This window comes from Phycodurus eques, chromosome 12 (genome assembly GCF_024500275.1).
Source record: "Phycodurus eques isolate BA_2022a chromosome 12, UOR_Pequ_1.1, whole genome shotgun sequence".
Classification (NCBI taxonomy): Eukaryota; Metazoa; Chordata; class Actinopteri; order Syngnathiformes; family Syngnathidae; genus Phycodurus; species Phycodurus eques.
Genome location: NC_084536.1, coordinates 6,062,501 through 6,080,129, shown reverse-complemented (window position 1 = coordinate 6,080,129; position 17,629 = coordinate 6,062,501). Strand labels below are relative to the sequence as shown.

Genomic DNA, 17,629 nt, shown 5'->3' with positions numbered 1-17,629 from the left:
ACCGCTCCTTCGCCGTTTCTCCTCGTCAACTCGGCCCAAATAATCGTTGCTTATGTTTTGTCGCGGACAGATCGACGAGTCCAACGCCTTCGGCAACACGCCGCTGCACGTGGCCTGTTTTAACGGCCAGGACGCCGTCGTCAGCGAGCTCATCGACTACGGCGCGAACGTCAGCCAGCCCAACAACAAAGGCTTCACGCCGCTGCACTTTGCTGCCGCTTCCACTCACGGAGCGCTCTGTTTGGAATTCCTTGTCAACAACGGTGCCGATGTCAACGTACAGGTAGGACGGAAGTGCAACTCCGGCTTCCTCCCCATATTGCAAAAAACTGCATGGTAGGTTGATCGAAAACTGTGGACTGTGAATGTAAGTGTGAATGGTTGTCTGTCCAAGTGATTGGTTGGCGACCAGTCCAAGGGGTATGGAATGAGGATAAGCGGTATAGAAAATGGATGGATGGATTTTGACCAGTGATTAACAAAGTTAGATTTTTTTTTTTTTTTATGATAAGGTTAATTTTGAAGAATTTTTATTTCAGTTGGGCATTTTTAAATGATTGGTGGATTTCACTCAAATTTTGTTTTATTATTATTTTTTTTTAATACCACAAATGGTTATTTTGTTAAATACAATAATTCTTTTTAAACAGATGATATTCCAACATTTAAAAGATTTTTCTAATTGTTTTATTTTATATATATATATATATATATATATACACACGCGCACACACACACACAGCGGGTACGGAAAGTATTCAGACCCCCTTAAATTTTTCACTTTTTTATACTTCAGCCATTTGCTAAAATAATTTAAGTACATTTTTTTCCCACGTTAATGTACACACAGCACCCCATATTGACAGGGAAAAAAACTGAATTGTTGAATTTGTTGCAGATTTATTAAAAAAGAAAAAATGAAATATCACATAGCCATAAGTATTCAGACCCTTTGCTCAGTATTTTTAGTCGAAGCACCCTTTTGAGCTAATACAGCCATGAATCTTTTTGGGGATGATGCAACAAGTTTTTCACACCTGGATTTGGGGATCATCCGCCATTCCTCCTTGCAGATCCTCTCCAGTTCTGTCAGTTTTTTAGCAAACTCCATGGGGGATTTCATGTATTGCACGCGCTACTCTGCCATAAAGCCCCGACTGGTGGAGGGCTGCAGTGATGATTGACTTTCTAGAACTTTCTCCCATCTCCCGACTGCATCTCTGGAGCTCAGCCACCGTGATCTTTGGGTTGTTCTTCACCTCTCTCACCAAGGCTCTTCTCCCCCGATTCCTCAGTTTGGCCGGACGGCCAGTTTAGGAAGGTTTCTGATCATCCCAAACGTCTTCCATTTCAGGATTATGGAGGCCACTGTGCTCTTAGGAACCTTAAGTGCAGCAGAATGTTTTTGTAACCTTGGCCAGATCTGTGCCTTGCCACAATTCTGTGTCTGAGCTCTTCAGGCAGTTCCATTGACCTCATGATTCTCATTTGCGCTGACATGCACTGTGAGCTGTAAGGTCTTATATAGACAGGTGTCTGGCTTTCCTAATCAAGTCCAATCAGTGTAATCAAACAAAGCTGGACTCCAATGAAGGTGTAGAACCATTTTAAGGATGATCAAAAGAAATGGACAGCACCTGAGTTAAATATGAGTGTCACAGCAAAGGGTCTGAATACTTATGGCTCTGTGATATTTCAGTTTTTCTTTTTTCATCAATCAGCAAAAATTTCAACAATAGTTTTTTTTCTGTCAATATGGGGTGCTGTGTGTACATTGAGGGGAAAAAAATGAATTTAAATTATTTTAACAAATGTTTTGTTTTTTGTTTGGTGTGTGGCGTCCACTCGAATAAAATATTTTTTTAGAATTTTCTTTTTTTTTAGATTTTTTTAATAGACCATTAGCCTCGGGTCTAGACTAAAATTTAAAAAATGTCTACTGTACTCATCACTGGTTGATTTTATAAAAAAAAAAAAATACAAAAATACAAAAGAAATTCTGCAAGTTAATTGGAGCAAAAATCAATCCATCGTAAAAAAAAAAAAAAAAATCTATGTTGATATATCACAGACGAGACTTTCCGTTCTGATGGATTTCTCTACGTATGTGATTTTTATTTTTGGTAAAATTTTTTATTTTTTGGCCTGTAGATATCCTTTATGATGGGATTCTTTCCTTCCTGCAGAGTCGAGATGGGAAAAGTCCTCTCCACATGACGGCGGTGCATGGTCGCTTCACTCGCTCTCAGACTCTCATCCAGAATGGTGAGTCGTCTGCCCGATGTTTTTTTTTTTCTTTTTGCACGCAGATTGCATTTTTACGGAGCCCCCCTGGTGCCAAGGTATGAGAAAAATAAAATTGATCATCTGTTCCCTCAGTTTAGTAATCTGTACAGTACAGATTACTAAATTGAGGGAACAGATGATCAATTAATTTTATTTTTCTCATACTTTGGCACCAGGGGGGCTCCGTACATTTTAATTCAAATTGCGTTCAAATTTACCGTACTTGTAACAGTACTTGAACTCTTAACGGAGCTTTCTTCAATTTTGATGACGTTCTCTTGTTCATCTCTCATCGATTCAAAGTTTATTTGAGGCTAACATAACTAAGATTTAGCACCATATGAGACACCGTGCCTGGCGGGAGATAAATTGTCGCCGTCTACAGTGAAACACATTTCAATTTATTCAGGACACTTTTCAAAGTATTCTATTGCACCTTTTTTCAGTCCGCTTCCTTGCTTACAGTATAATGCGAAACAGCACAGATGGGCTAACATATATCAGCATAGAGTGGGTGGCTGTGGCTCAGTAGAGCAGGTCGTCCAGTGACCGAAGGGTCACTGGTTCGAATCCTGGCTACGACTGTCCTCATGTAGAAGTGTCCTTGGGCAAGACACTGAACCCAAATTTGCTCCCAGTGGGCCTGGCAGCGCCTTGCATGGCAGCAGTTGCCCATTGGTGGGTGAATGTGAGGCTGTGTCAAGCGCTTTGGGCACTGTGACAGTGTCGATAAAGTGCAGTCCATTACCATTTACCAATTTTACTTTAACACACCTGGAGCAGCAACACATCCAAACAGAGCATACTACATCCTTAAGCATATGTTCTCTCTGCAAACGATGAATGGATTTGCAGCTGGGTTCCCTACCTACGTTTCAAGTGTGTCTTTCGCTCTTCGCTAACGTTATGTTAGGCGGCGAGATCGACAGCGTGGATAAGGACGGCAACACGCCACTGCACGTCGCCGCCCGCTACGGCCACGAGCTCCTCATCAACACGCTCATCACCAGCGGAGCCGACTGCAACAGGTATTGTAATGTCCCCGGTGACAAATAACAACAAGTGCGCTGTGATGAAATGTCCCTCACTCATGTCCGTCCGCTTCCTGAAAGGCGAGGCGGCCACGGCATGTTCCCGCTGCACATGGCTGCCTTGAACGCTCACTCGGACTGCTGCCGCAAACTGCTCTCATCAGGTAGTATGCGTGACGTCTTATAACTTATCTTGCCTGAGATACAACATTGGCTGTTGTTGTGGCATTGTGTTCGATATCGTTATCATTAAAATGGATAAACACCAAGGGCCTCGTTTACAAAATGTTAGCACGTGGCAAAACGAGCACAAACTGATTTCTCATGCAAACAGATGTGGAAGCTAAACTACGAACCCGGATGCACCCGGGATAGCCCAAAATTTCCGCGCAGTTCATTTGCGGGTTCTGGGAGGCGAATATGCAAATACTGTAGATTAATTTAGCGCGCGCAAAGTGATGTGACAAACCTGAGACAAATTATGATGGCTAATTTTGCATCACTCTGTACCGCGTCTGAAAGGCATGTGCAAATGGAACCTCGTGTCGTTTATTTAGTAATGCAGTTTTGGAGCTTCTGAATGATCAAAGGCTGACCTGTAGAGAGCCACAAGAAGGGTTTATATTCATCTATATATTTATATTTATCTATGATAAAACTCCTTTCCACTCTGCAAACAGGTGTTGGATGAGCATTCCTCAACTTTCTCAGTCTTTTTTTTTTGGGAACGTGTTACAGCCATAAAATTCTAAGTTAATGATTATTTGCTAAAAACAATAAAGTTTATCTGTTTGAACATTAAATATCTTGTCTTTGTAGTGTATTCAATTAAATATAGGTTGAACATGATTTGCAAATCATTGTATTCTGTTTTTATTTATGTTTAACACAACGTCCCAACTTAATTGGAATTGGGGTTGTAAATGATATGTGGATTAATTTTTTTTAATTTACAGTACCATTTACCTTCAAGATAGGGAATGTTTAAGTCAAATGTAATGTGTGAATTACAAATTTTAGTATTTTGTTCTTTAGAACACAGGGTGAATTTGCTCCCATTTGAAATTATGTGGATTTCATTCAAATTTGATTTTTAGTTTTGTTCTTGTAAGAAGATTCTAGATTATTTCGATAGAATGTAGGGTCAAGTTTGTTACCATTTTCATGAATGACCTTCTGATGTATGAGCTTCTGGCAATGCCGCGATATCATTGCTTTTACCTAACCTCTGATCTTCTTATTCATATGTAAATTCATATTTACATTGTTAATTTGTTTTTGTAATACGTACACATCATTTCCAGCAACTTGTCAATCATATTTGGGCTACAAATTTCTTTCTTTTAGCGCTCCCAAACAAAGCAGAATCGTGAGGTGTCGTGGGTGTATTTACTCCATCCGCCGCGAGGCCTACCAGAAGTGATGAAATACTAGTCAAATAATGCGCTACACTCAATGGCGAGCTGCGTTGCGCAATTCGAGAAGTAGGAGGATTTCGACACACAGGAGCCAACTGATACTAGACTCGTGGTCAAAGCAGAGCCCGTCTGTGACGACGATGAGCGGCTAAGTAACAGCTGCAAGCAATGTAAACAATGGGGCGATCTGCGAAAAACTGTAACTGCAAATGATTTGAATCAATAGTCTGTTGCTCAGTGCAAAATCACCGCCAATAATAGAGTTGTAGATTCAAGGCGTCACCTCTTTCCTGCGCCGCTTCTCCCACGCATTGAAGATGCGATTGTCGAAGGGAAAATTGTTGGCACCGCAGCTTGTTTCAGCCCAGGTCCAACTATGCCCATGTATCCAATTGTTTCTACGAAATGTTTCAGAAAACACGCCGGTTCGAAATGATCAGCAGCAGCACAGAGTTACGAGTCCTTGTTTGGCACAAACAGTTGCACAGCTTTCCACTGTATTGCTTGGAGAGCTAAATAAGCGCTTGCCACTGCCTGCACCATTAGTACAACCAGCTGCCATGCAATAAACCACCGTGAAATACCAAAATAGGCGGCAATAAACTGAACGGTGACATGCGCACAGCAGCACTAAGCTAATGCTAATGCTAACGGTACCGCTGTAATGTCACAGCACCCCAAGATAGCCGAAGATGGGAAGGCGCTAAACTCAAAACGCAGACGACGCATTCTGAATTATATTTAGCGATTCAGTTGCTCTGTAACTGTCATATAATGACCTCGAAATGGCGGTCACGCTTGGTCAAGGGTTTCTAGAGGAATCAAAAGGATTTTTTTTGCTTTGTGATCTTTGCGATCTGACCTTGAAATTTATTTTGAAATGGCGATGTTATTACGCGCCATTACAATCTTAAATATTTGTTCTGTTTGCTCTTATCTGCGTCTGTGCTTATTTGTGTTCCTGCACCTGAATGGACGGCATCATGCACTCTCACTTAACCTGTTTCCTCACCACCTGCCTCACTAATAATGCCTGTCTCTCTTTGTCCCACCCCTTCCTCTCACTCCCCCTACCGCTTCCTGTCCTTCTCTCTTTATGGCGGCTGCTGCTGTGGCTTTATGTCCTCCCCAACCCCCATCACTTCTGTCTCCCTGCTCCGCCCTCTTCAGGCCGGAGGTTTAGCATAATGTGTAACGACTCGGTCCTGTGTGCAGGCTTTCATATCGACACCCCCGACAGTCAGGGGCGGACCTGCCTGCACGCCGCCGCCGCCGGAGGGTGAGCGCTCTGTTGTGAAAATGTCCACGTAAAATGTAAATGTAATGTCATGTTGTCCAACAAATCACCAATTAATCAAAACAAAAATATCAGATGATCTCTTAGGATGGATTTACACTGGAGTTCCAAGTGCCCAATGTACTGTATCAGAAATTTCAAACTCTCTATTTCCATGTGCATTTTAGGTCAAACAAATTTACTGCAGATTAAAAAAAAAAGAAAAAGTGTAAATTTTGGGGTGTTTTCAAATCTCAATTCATAATTTAATGAAAAACATAATCTGCAGATAATACATCACACCCCTGTGAATAGTTATGCAGCCTTATTACTAACTATTACCTTTTACTCGTTTGAGCGAACCAGCGAAACAGGAACTGACCCCATGCTACTTTAAGAAATGTTATTAAGTACAGTCATTGTTACTTCCAAATGTCCAAATAAATCCTATCTTGCTGCGTTGCATCGTGACGATGGCGTTTCTTTTTTGTGTGTGCAGCAACGTGGAGTGTGTCAAGCTGCTCTTGACGAGCGGCGGCGACCACAACAAGAGGGACAATTGCGGCAGGTTGGTATACGTCGAAGTTGACATGCTCTTACTGATGACTGATTGGACGTTTGCGCTCTTTAATGTGTGTGTGTGTGTGTGTGTGTGTGTGTGTGGCTATTATACAGTAGTGAAGGAAAATGAACAAATTCACAGAAATTACAATTTAAAATATGTTTTTGTTAACTGAAATAAGAGTAAATACGAGAGCTGAAACTGCATTGTCTGTTTAAAAAAAACTAAAAGATTCAAACAAACTACCTGTATAGTTACAGAGATATGTCCTTTGTTTTAGCCTTTGTCAATGTATTTCATAGATAAGCTTTTTGGGTTGATTTTAAATCGATTTATTTTTGGCTCAGCTGTTTTTTTATTTTTTTTATTTGATTCCTTAACTTAAGTTGTTCCGCTTGTCAAGGGTACTCATCTAAGATTTGATTTTTTTTTTTTTACAATAATTGAGTTTGAAAAAAAAAAATCAAAATTAAATTAAGACTTAAACTGATGTAAAATCCCAAACTATTATTACCTTGGTGTGTACGCATGTATGAATATAGAGCTGTTTGTTAGTTATTTGAATTTTGGTAGTTTGGGCCTTGGCGGAGGTCTGCGCTCCACTGAGTGACATCCTGCTTAGAGCTGTTGACATACAGGTACATGTTCCTTGTTTTCTTCAGGACATCGCTGCACTATGCCGCCGCCAGCCGGCACTATCAGTGTCTGGAGACCCTGGTGGCTTGCGGCACGGCCATCAATGCCACCGACAAGTGGGGGCGCTCCGCTCTGCATTACGCTGCAGCTTCGGACCTGGACAGACGGTAACTGAACAACTAGACACTTAAGACAAAATGTGTACTCTTCTACTCCAGTCCTGTAGATGGCAGAAATGTTTATTCTAAAGCGGTGGCCGAAACCATAGACATATATACACATATATCCCGCCTTGAACGCTGAATCATACATCCTATGATAATTGTGATATGTGCTATGATAACATGATTTTGCGAATAAAACTTGCTGGCTTTGTGGTTGATACTATGAAGTCTCAAATGTCTCCAAGCAGTCTTTCCTATTTAACCAAATTGCGGCAAAATAAAAATAATGCTCCCCTACTATATCGCGGTTCATCATTCACGCCACCGCTATATCGTCTTTGTTTGCAATTGTATTTTATGTTTTATTACAGTATACTCACTGTAATAACTTTGCACGTGGGAAAGGAGAGCCATAGTCACCGATGCACCTTTCAGCCATTTACTGAACACCGGGATAACAGTAAAACACACAAACACTCACTTAGGCCTGTCACGATAATTACTATATCGATTTATCGTTTGATTAAAAAAAAAAAAAATGCTCACGATAGTTTTTCTGGACTTGATAAATTGTCATGGTTGTGGTGAGCCGGCATGCGGATCACACAGTGAGCTGACAGAGTTGGACGGCTGTGTCATTAGCCGCTAGTGGAACGCCAGTGGACCGGTGTTGGCTCTGTCCAATCCTCCACAGCCTTCCTCCTCGTGAAGCGCGTAGATTCACACAGCAGAAACACTTAAGGGAAAGTTCACAGTTTATTATGTTCGCCACGCCGCAAGCTAACGGGCTAAGGAGCTAAACAGCTTGCTCCACCGAGGCAAAGTCATTTATAACGTCAGTGCCTCTCTCCGACTTGTTGTGCGTGTTAGTCCCCGATTAACACAAACACGGGAACGTTAGCTGTTTATTAAGCATAACCTCAGTGGCGCACGTTATTCAGCCGGTAGTTGACTACAGCGAACGTCAACGTATATTTGATTGACAGGTGAAGGGCTAATCTTCAGCGGACCAACCACAGTCTTGCAGCTCGAGATAGGGCCTTATTTATCATGATTTCGGAAACAAAAAAAAATGACTATCGTTTATCGTGATAGTTTTTGGGAAAATATATCGTCTTAAAAAATGATCGTAATAGGCCTAAACTCACTAGTATATGGGACAGATCTTCCACATCCAACATGGCGGACGCACTTACGTATCGCATTAACAGCCTTTAGACCGGTCGCCAGCCAATTGCAGAACACATTTCAGAACTGATATGTCGAAAAAGGAGTTAAAAAAATAGCTTGCCTGTCCCCGAATCTGTTGATGGCGATGCATTTATGGACTGTCATAAATGTCACAAAACAATACAAAAATGCTTTAGTTTTTGCGTCAAATGGTGATAAAAGTACAACCAGGATAATAACATATTATTCCTCAGTTCTGCATTAGTAAGCGTTAAATATGTAATAAATGTGTAATGAACCAATGTGTAATAAACGTGGAATTATATTTTCCTCTCGGCCGAAGATAGCTGGGATAGGCTCCAGCACGCCCGCGACTCTAGTGAGGATAAGCGGTACAGAAAATGGATGGATGGATACAAGTGTAATCCATGTGTAATTATTGTCTTTCAGGCGACGTGTTGCTCTGGAGCCTGAGAGTGAAGGAGTCCAGGCAGAGAGGGAGAAAGAGGCAGCTGTGTGAGTCTTTACACTGGCATCTAAAGCTGGGATTTTTCTGCCTTTTTCTGTTTTCGCGTTTTTCTTTTTTTTTTCTTTTTCTTTTTTTTCATTTGTTTTTAAATTTTTTTTTTTTTTTTTTTTAGAAAATGGCACTGATACGGAATGCGGTGGGGGAACAAGTTACCTGAAAAGTAACAAAGTACAAATACTTTAAATACTTGAATTTTTTTCAGGCATCTGTAATTTACTTCTGTTTTTCTGATTACTTTTTACTTTTACTCTGTACATTTGAAAACCTGTGCTTTCTCTTCCTTACTTTGGCGTATTACGTTTTTCAATATTGGCGGATGACATCATGACGTAAAAAAGGAATACACAGAGAGAGGTATAGTCAACAGCGGTTGAGATCTTGACTGAGAGCTTCAGGTCTTAGAAGGCCGGAAATGACAGGGACAGTGGCGACATGGAGGAATGTTCACCTTTCAGCATTAACAACAGTAACGTTACAGATTCAAAGAAGCAAGATTTTACCCATCCATGGCCTTATTTGTCATTTATTTATTTATTTTCATGTTGGCTACAAAAATGAGTTGTCAGGTGTTTTAGCACTATGCAAGTTAAAACTCTTTCACTGCCAGCCAGTTAACATGGATATCTGACTTCTATAGCCGTCAATGGCAGTGAATGACAGGGATAGTATTTTGGGTGCATATTTTTTTTTCTCTTTGTACCAAGTTATCAAAATGGTTGTGTGCAATTGATGGGAAAACATATGTTTTTACTTTTGCACTTTAAATGTAAATACATTACAAAGCCTGTACATTTTTTTTTTGTACTTTTCCTTAACTTAAGGAGTTGAATCAGTACGTCTACTTCCACCAGAATATTATTTTACAGTATTTTCTGTAATTCTACTTACATTCAGTGAGTACTTTTACCACAACTGCACCTCACTGATTCTTTTCCTTCAGAGGTAGTATCCGAGCCATAACAGATGTCTGTATGTAAGGGGATGCCTTAATGCCATGGCCAGGGTGTGATGTTCGAAAGGCGCTGACGTCATCTGATTGCGGGATGGCGTTGGCATTCACACAATAGCAGGCAGAACAATACATGGTGTTATTTCTGAGATATGAATGAAAATGTATGAATTTGTGAAAGCGTCAGAACTATTGCATGTCTTTACGGTTGTTGCGAATGTTTAAAGACAAGAGTGGTGGGTTTAATAAATATTTGGGATAATTTATGCACTTGTATCCGCAGAGTTTGAAGGGCAACACGTAAATTCCGCAACACACAATTTCTATGAAGCCGTTTGTCTTTCTATTGTGCTAGGATTGTATTTCTGTGGGCCACCACCATTTGCTCTGTCAATAAGGATTAGTTATGAATGTGTAAAATTTCAAATCATCAGAAACGTTTTGAAAAGTTTAAGGATGGATGTTTCGACACCAAGGCGGCATAAAAAAAAAGAGGCAAAATTAGATATATTTATTTATATATAACAAGTGTCTTTACCGTTATTGATCAAATTATATGAAAATGACCCACACAGGCAAGTGTGAATTTTGAAGTTGTGCCTTCAGTATAGTACTACGTTGTGCCGTGACATGCTGAGCAGCACTGAGGTCAACTAGAAGACATGCAGCAAAATTAACAGCAAGAAGAAGGTCCCCAACTAATACTGTAGTCCCCAACAGTAATAGTCATTGTTAATGCAGTATATGCCTGTGAGTATTGTTGTATGCTGTTACTGTATAAGTATTAAAAACAATGGTCTCTGTATCGTTTGCGATGAACGGGGATTCACTGTGACACTTACGTACAAGCGCCAATTTACACCATTTTTGGGACTTTTCCTCAGATTTTCTTCATGCTTCTGATTGGATAACATTGACTTACAGTGTAGGGATAAAGTCAAAAACAACACTTGACGGCCTGTTGCCGCCATCCTGTTTGGCAGATGTTTGGAATTCCTGCTTCAGAGCGGAGCGACGGCCTCGCTCAAAGACAAACAAGGATACAGCCCTGTTCACTATGCTGCAGCCTACGGACACAAGCGCTGCCTGGAGCTGGTCAGTACACACACGCACACACACACGCACACGCACACACACACGCACGCACGCACGCACACACTTGCATACACCACACACACACGATGTTCAGTTTGACACAGATTGGATGCACTGACAGAATGTGATCTTGCAGGTGCTGGACAGAGACGACGGTTACCACGACGACCTTGAATCCCCCAACGCCAGGAGCCCCCTGCATCTCGCGGTGAGTCTAAATACCAAATACATACTTAATATACAATACTAACGAGAGCGGCATCCTGTCTTTTTACTTGACTGATCTCCTGTCCATCATGTGAAATAAAAACAACTCTATATTTATTTCCTGTTAAACAAAAAAACTTATTTTACTTCTTGTTAGATGAAAATGACTTCCTCATCAGTAAAAACTACTTCCTGAGAAATAAGACAACTTCATGTTTACTTCCTGTTAAATAAAAAATATTTCCTGTTTAGTTAATACTAAATACAAATGACTTCCTCTTTACTGCAAATAAAGCATAAATATTATTCCCTTTCTAGTTCAAATAAAAATTATTTCCTTTCTACTTCCTGTTAAATAAAACCAACTTCCTTTATACTTCCTGTTATATAAAAATTACTTTCTTATTGGCTCCAAATAATAAAGGAAAGAACAATATAAACACCTGCATGTTTGCGGTTTTGCATTCCCAAATTCACTAATTTGCAGATTTTTTTTGGGCGGAACCTGTTCTCCGTTAGTTGCTGAAAAAACTCACTTATTCACCGTTTTTGTACTTAAGCCAAAGCAGTCAAAGTCTTTGGCGTCATCTTGGTGTCAAGGAACTATCTGGAAACTAGTTGAAGAGTGTAATTTGACAAAAACAAATGTTTTGTCATACTCTTGTGACATCTTGGTTTTAAGGAACTATGTTGAAATGAGCTGTGTCGTTTCATTTAGACAAAAATAGTGCTTTGCTGCCATTTTGCGGCATCTATAGGCAATTATAAACCATTAGGGGGTGGCACGTCCCTCAATTGTTTGTGGCTTTTTGATCTTTGCAGCGGGGCTTGGTACGACTGTATAATATTTATATGATTACAAGGTATTACAGTAAAACAAGCCACCAAGTATTTAAGTGGAGCACTTGCACTGTGATTAATCGAGGCACAGAGGCCACTACAGTAAAACCCTGTTCATCGCAGCTGATTTGTTCCAGACCCGCCTGCAGTTGGTAACTGTGGTGGAGAGAACATTTAAAGAATGTTATAAATAGTTCCTTCACACATGCTTTAAACACATTTAAACTTTATGAAACACACATTTTAATGGCCAGTAATGGAACTGCTTTCTTTTGTATTTATTGATAATGTAACTGCAGGATGAATTCTGAAGTTTTTCGGGCAATATTATCTGCTCAAATTCAGCCAAATGCCTGAGAACTCATTGGACGGCGCTTCACAGTGCAAATGGACAATGACCCGAAGCATACTGCGTAAGCAACCAATTCTTATTATTTTTTTTAACGGCAAAATAGTGGAATGTTATTCAGTGGCCAAGTCAGTCACCTGACCTGAGCATGCATTTCCCTTGCTGAAGACAAAACTGAAGGGAAAATGCCCCAGGAAGAAGCAGGAACTGAAGACAGTGGCAGCTGAGCCCTGGCAGAGCATCACCACAGATGAAATCCAGCATCTGGTGATGTCTATGCCTTCCAAACCTAAGACTGTAATTGACTGCATCAAATTTGCAACCAAGTATTAAAAAGTGAAAGGTTGATTTATGATTATTATTTGTCCCATTACTTTTGGTCCCTTAAAAAGTGGGAGGTACTGTATCTATACCAGTGGTGTGCTGTGAGTGTTTTCAGAGCCTTCTCTGCTGACCTTATCCTCACTAGGGTCGCTGGCGTGCTGGAACCTATCCCAGCTATCTCTTCAGGCGAGAGGGCTGGGTACTCCATGAACTTGTCGCCAGCCAATCACTGGGGACATAGAAACTACCATTCGCGCTCAGATTCACACCTACGGGCAATTTAGAGTCTACAATTAACCCCCTATGCATGTTTTTTTGGGATGTGGGATGAAACCGGAGTACCCGCAGGAAACCCACACAGGCACGGGGAGAACATGTAAACTCCACACAGCCGAGGCCGGGATTGAACCCCGGTCCTCAGAACGGTGAGGCAGATATGCTAACCAGTCGTCCACCGTGCCCCACCCCCCACAATCACAATGTAATTAAATTATATATTTATATATACATTTATTTCCAACAGTCTTTTGTTTTCGCATGATTTTATCAAGGTAATGATTTTATTGCTTTGGCCTGAGCACAAAAACACTCAATAGGTGAGTTTTTGAGTGAATAACCCAGGATAGGTTAAAAAAATAAGAGCGAATGCCGAGCAAAGAATATGCGTGTTTTCACTGTATGCTGTAAAAAACAGCATGAAAAACGATCTCTATAAACCACAGAGTTCCTCGATGTACTGGGGATTTCCGTTATGTTCCCAAAAAAAACCTCTTAATACTACGCTGTTGCGGGGTCGTTGCAGTAAGTGAACGCGATATAGCAGGAGACCAGTGCACTGCAGTGAGCCGGTCATTTCATTTGTGTGCAGGCATACCACGGCCACACGCAGGCCCTCGAGGTGCTGCTGCAGGGGGAGAGGGAGCTGGACCGGGGGGACGAAGCCGGCCGCACCCCCTTGGCTATGGCGGCACTCCGGGGCCACGCAGACTGCGTTCACATCCTCCTCAGCCAAGGGGCGTCGCCGCGCACTTGCGACCCGCGGCATAGGCGCACTCCCGTTCACCTGGCAGGTGTGGGCCAATGTTGGAAGATATGTTTACGCTATGAGCTAACTGCGTGCTAACATGATGTTTATATGCCGCTCTGCAGTGACTAACGGTCACGTGACGTGTTTGCGCCTTTTGCTGGACGAATCGGACAGCGCGGATCTCGCAGACGTCGCCGACTCTCAGGGACAGTGAGTAATTTCCCAGTACACATATGCACAAACGCACGCACGCACGCACACACCACCCGTATGTGTATACAGGACACCTCTGATGCTAGCTGTGGCCGGGGGTCACGTCGACGCCGTGTCGCTGCTGCTTGAGCGGGAGGTGGACGTCAACGTGGCCGACAAGCACGGCATGACCGCGCTGCACCTCGGGGTGAGTGAGCCTCACATCAGTTTGATGATGAACTTTTGATGAGCTGGGATAGGCTCCAGCACACCCGCGACCCTCGGGATTAGAAGCGGTACAGAAAATGGGTGGATCCGATTCTCTTGAATCCAAGGGTGTCCAAACTATGGCCAGTGGGCCACTACAAAATTGAGAACAATAAATCACATCTACAGTCGTCTGCAGGCTTCTTTTACACAATTTATTTTGTTATGTCATCTCAATAAATTAGAATAAATATATTATATTTCTTTTTTTTAGATGTCCTTGTATATTTCTTTTTATGTTTTTGTCATGTTGTTAGATAACTATTCGCTCCAGGTGATGTACGTGACACAGTTGTGTGCTGTTATATTGCATTTATGGTTTCTATAAGGTAATAATAATAATTAGCAATGTTTGTTCCAATGCAGCTGCTGTGCGGCCAGGAGGAGTGCGTCCAGTGTCTGCTGGAGCAGGAGGCGTCCATCTTGTTGGGCGACGCGCGGGGTCGCACCGCCATCCACCTGGCGGCGGCAAGAGGCCACGCCTCCTGGCTGAGCGAGCTGCTCGGCATGGCCTGCCCCGAACCCGACTCGCTGCCCCCACTCCGAGACCATCACGGCTACACGCCGCTGCACTGGGCCTGCTATCACGGTTGGTGTTTGGACGATTGCGTGACTGGGCAGAGTCTATTAATGTGTTCCTATTGTGTGTGTGTGTGTGCGTGCCTGCGTGTACGTGTGTGAGTAGGTCACGAGGGGTGTGTGGAGGTACTACTGGAGCAGAAAGGTTGTCGCTGCATTGATGGGAACCCGTTCACGCCGCTGCACTGTGCTGTGTAAGTGTGCTGCCGCTCAGGCACTGTTCTGATAAAACTGTACCTTTCTTGAATGCTGAGAATTAAGCATGCTCATTATTATTATCGCTGATATTAGCCCTTTCCAAACCGGCAAAAACCTGACATTTTTTTTTTTTTTTTTTTTTTTAACACATAACAACATACAAAGATAATCAAACAAACATTAAAAAAAAAAAAAAAAAAAATCTAATTTTCTCTCTCTTGTAAAGTTAAACAAATACTAAAAGACAAAGTATTATAAAACAGTCAAATGTTCTGCCTTCATATCTTTATTGCTGTAAGTGTAAAGGGACCAAAATTTTCGTTATTTTATTCATCAAATCTTTATTGAATTAATCTGTCAATCAATCAGTTGTCCTAATATAATATATATAATATATAAATAATATATATAATAATATATATAAATATTTGAATCGGCATCGACCTAAAAAAAACAATCTATATCGGTTGGCCCCTAATAATTTTTATTACTTTTATGCCTGTTTTATTTTTAAATTACATAACACTTTTGAAGAGCACTCAATCGTACAAATTCACATCATCAACCATTGTCATATCGGCCAAAGTCATTTTCTCAAAGAACATGTTTGGTGACATTTGTAATGTGCTTCAGTTAAATGGTTAATGTCATGGCCAAATGAATATATGGATGAATATGTCAACTTCTTAAAAGAAAGAGACAGAAATCGGCTGATCGCTGAGGCACTCCAGAAACTCCAGACGCGAACCAGTTCGTGACCTCTGTTTTAAGCGACGTCGCCATGAACGAGTGAACCAGAACGAGTTGTTTCGCTCCTTAGCTCGCTAGCTATTTAGCTAAGTAATAAATAGTTAATTTTCCCTAAAAGGTCCCCTTTTGTGTGCATCTACGGAGCCAAAGCCATTCCGCCAGCGGCTCGCTGCATCGTGAGTGGCATTACAACGAAATTTTATCGAGTCTGGTAAATTGTCTTGTGTCCATTGTATTTATGGAACGATAACCCACCCTCCTCTGCCCGTGATTGGCTAGCACCAAGACAGGACTCGTACTTTTAGTGGATAATGACTCGCTGAAGCGCTTCAGCAATATACACACGTAGGTTAGCAATGCTATTCGGCTGTGGACGCAGATTTATCATGCTTTATATGGTTGGGCTCATTTTTGTGCATCTCAGACGCGGGACTCTCATCGAACGAGATCCCTGTAATTGCTTAATGAATTCCCCAAAATGGCAGCAAAGCACTATTTTTGTCGAATTAAAACTCCTCAATTTTCTTCAACATAACTAACTTCAACATTCTTGTTTGATACCAAGACACCACAAGATTGTGGCAAAGCACTATATATATATTTTTTTTTTTGTTAAATTAAACTCTTCAACTCACTTCAACATAGGTCTTTGGCATCAAAGTATTACTTTTATTGCTTTGGCCTAAGCAAAAAAACAGCAAATACGAGGCAGGCTAGTTTTTTTCTTGTAAATAAAAGGAATATGGTCCACTACTAGGTGAATTTGTAAACGCTGGACTGTGAATATGCTGGGGTTCACTGCATAGAAGTGATTAAAAAAAAAAAAAAAAATTCATTATTACATAATATTTCCCGTGAGGCAAATTTCAACTATTTTGCCATGTAACAGGGTAAACGATCATGAGGCCTGCGCATCTTTGCTGCTGGAGGCAATGGGATCAGACATCGCCGGCTGCAAGGACGATAAGGACAGGTGTGTCTGTGTATTCAGAGTCACTTGCTATATAGTCAGGTTGCCATTTTGTAGTGCTTTTAGAATGTGTTATGAGTGCACGTTATCCCATGTTTGGTACCCTTAATGTAACCCACAATACGTCTTGAAATGAGGTGAACAACCAATGGTCACTAGAAAAGCAATATACTGGGGCTCTTGTGCTTCTGGATTGTGCTTTTCCTTTCCTATGCATGTGAGCAAGATGAACCTTAAATACTTGGAGGAAAGGTTACATTTTAAAAATGCTTAGCAGAGTTCCATTTATGCAACCTTTAACTCGCCTTTCACATAGGTTACTCCTGACCATCATTAATGAAAAGTTGTTTGTTACCCATAATCCTTTACGGCAGCAATATTTAAAACGGTGGTTCTTAACCTTGTTGGAGGTGCAGAACCCCGCAGGTTTCACCTGGAGTTCACAGAAGCCCATAAAGGGACATGGGGGGGAAGAAACTCGTTTCTCATTACAACAAGAAACTCTCATTAGGATGAGAAACTTTCTCGTTACAATGAGAAACTGTGAGTGGTAGCTTATTTACACACACACTAGCAAATATGGCTCAGCTATTCTATAGCCTATACTGCTATATTCGTGTGATGAAAGTTTACATTTATACTCGCCTTATCTTCTTTTAGTTGGTCGATGACACTTTCAGGTATAGTCCTCGTTTTGAGGAAAGAGAGCCAGTCCTCTTCTGTTGCCATTCTCTCAGCGGACATGGCTGGAAGCAAGTTGTAAATAAGCTACTGCATGGCTACCTGAATGCTACCGCTAGCAGGTAAATA

General features: G+C 41.4%; 1 protein-coding gene across 7 annotated transcripts in view; it reads left to right on the top strand.

The window, feature by feature from the left end:
* The window catches only part of ankrd44 (ankyrin repeat domain 44), a 49,139-nt gene that overhangs the window by 25,347 nt on the left and 6,163 nt on the right, over positions 1–17,629 (top strand). For 2 of the 7 annotated variants that reach the window (XM_061691196.1, XM_061691197.1), the window contains exons 8-23: positions 71–283; positions 2,187–2,265; positions 3,200–3,314; positions 3,399–3,481; positions 5,951–6,014; positions 6,511–6,579; positions 7,236–7,376; positions 8,994–9,059; positions 11,005–11,116; positions 11,253–11,324; positions 13,705–13,906; positions 13,986–14,073; positions 14,146–14,263; positions 14,689–14,911; positions 15,008–15,095; positions 16,739–16,822. In XM_061691196.1, the coding sequence (XP_061547180.1) occupies positions 71–283; positions 2,187–2,265; positions 3,200–3,314; positions 3,399–3,481; positions 5,951–6,014; positions 6,511–6,579; positions 7,236–7,376; positions 8,994–9,059; positions 11,005–11,116; positions 11,253–11,324; positions 13,705–13,906; positions 13,986–14,073; positions 14,146–14,263; positions 14,689–14,911; positions 15,008–15,095; positions 16,739–16,822 (1,817 nt within the window). The other 5 variants (XM_061691198.1, XM_061691200.1, XM_061691201.1 and 2 more) reach the window with 5 other exon arrangements.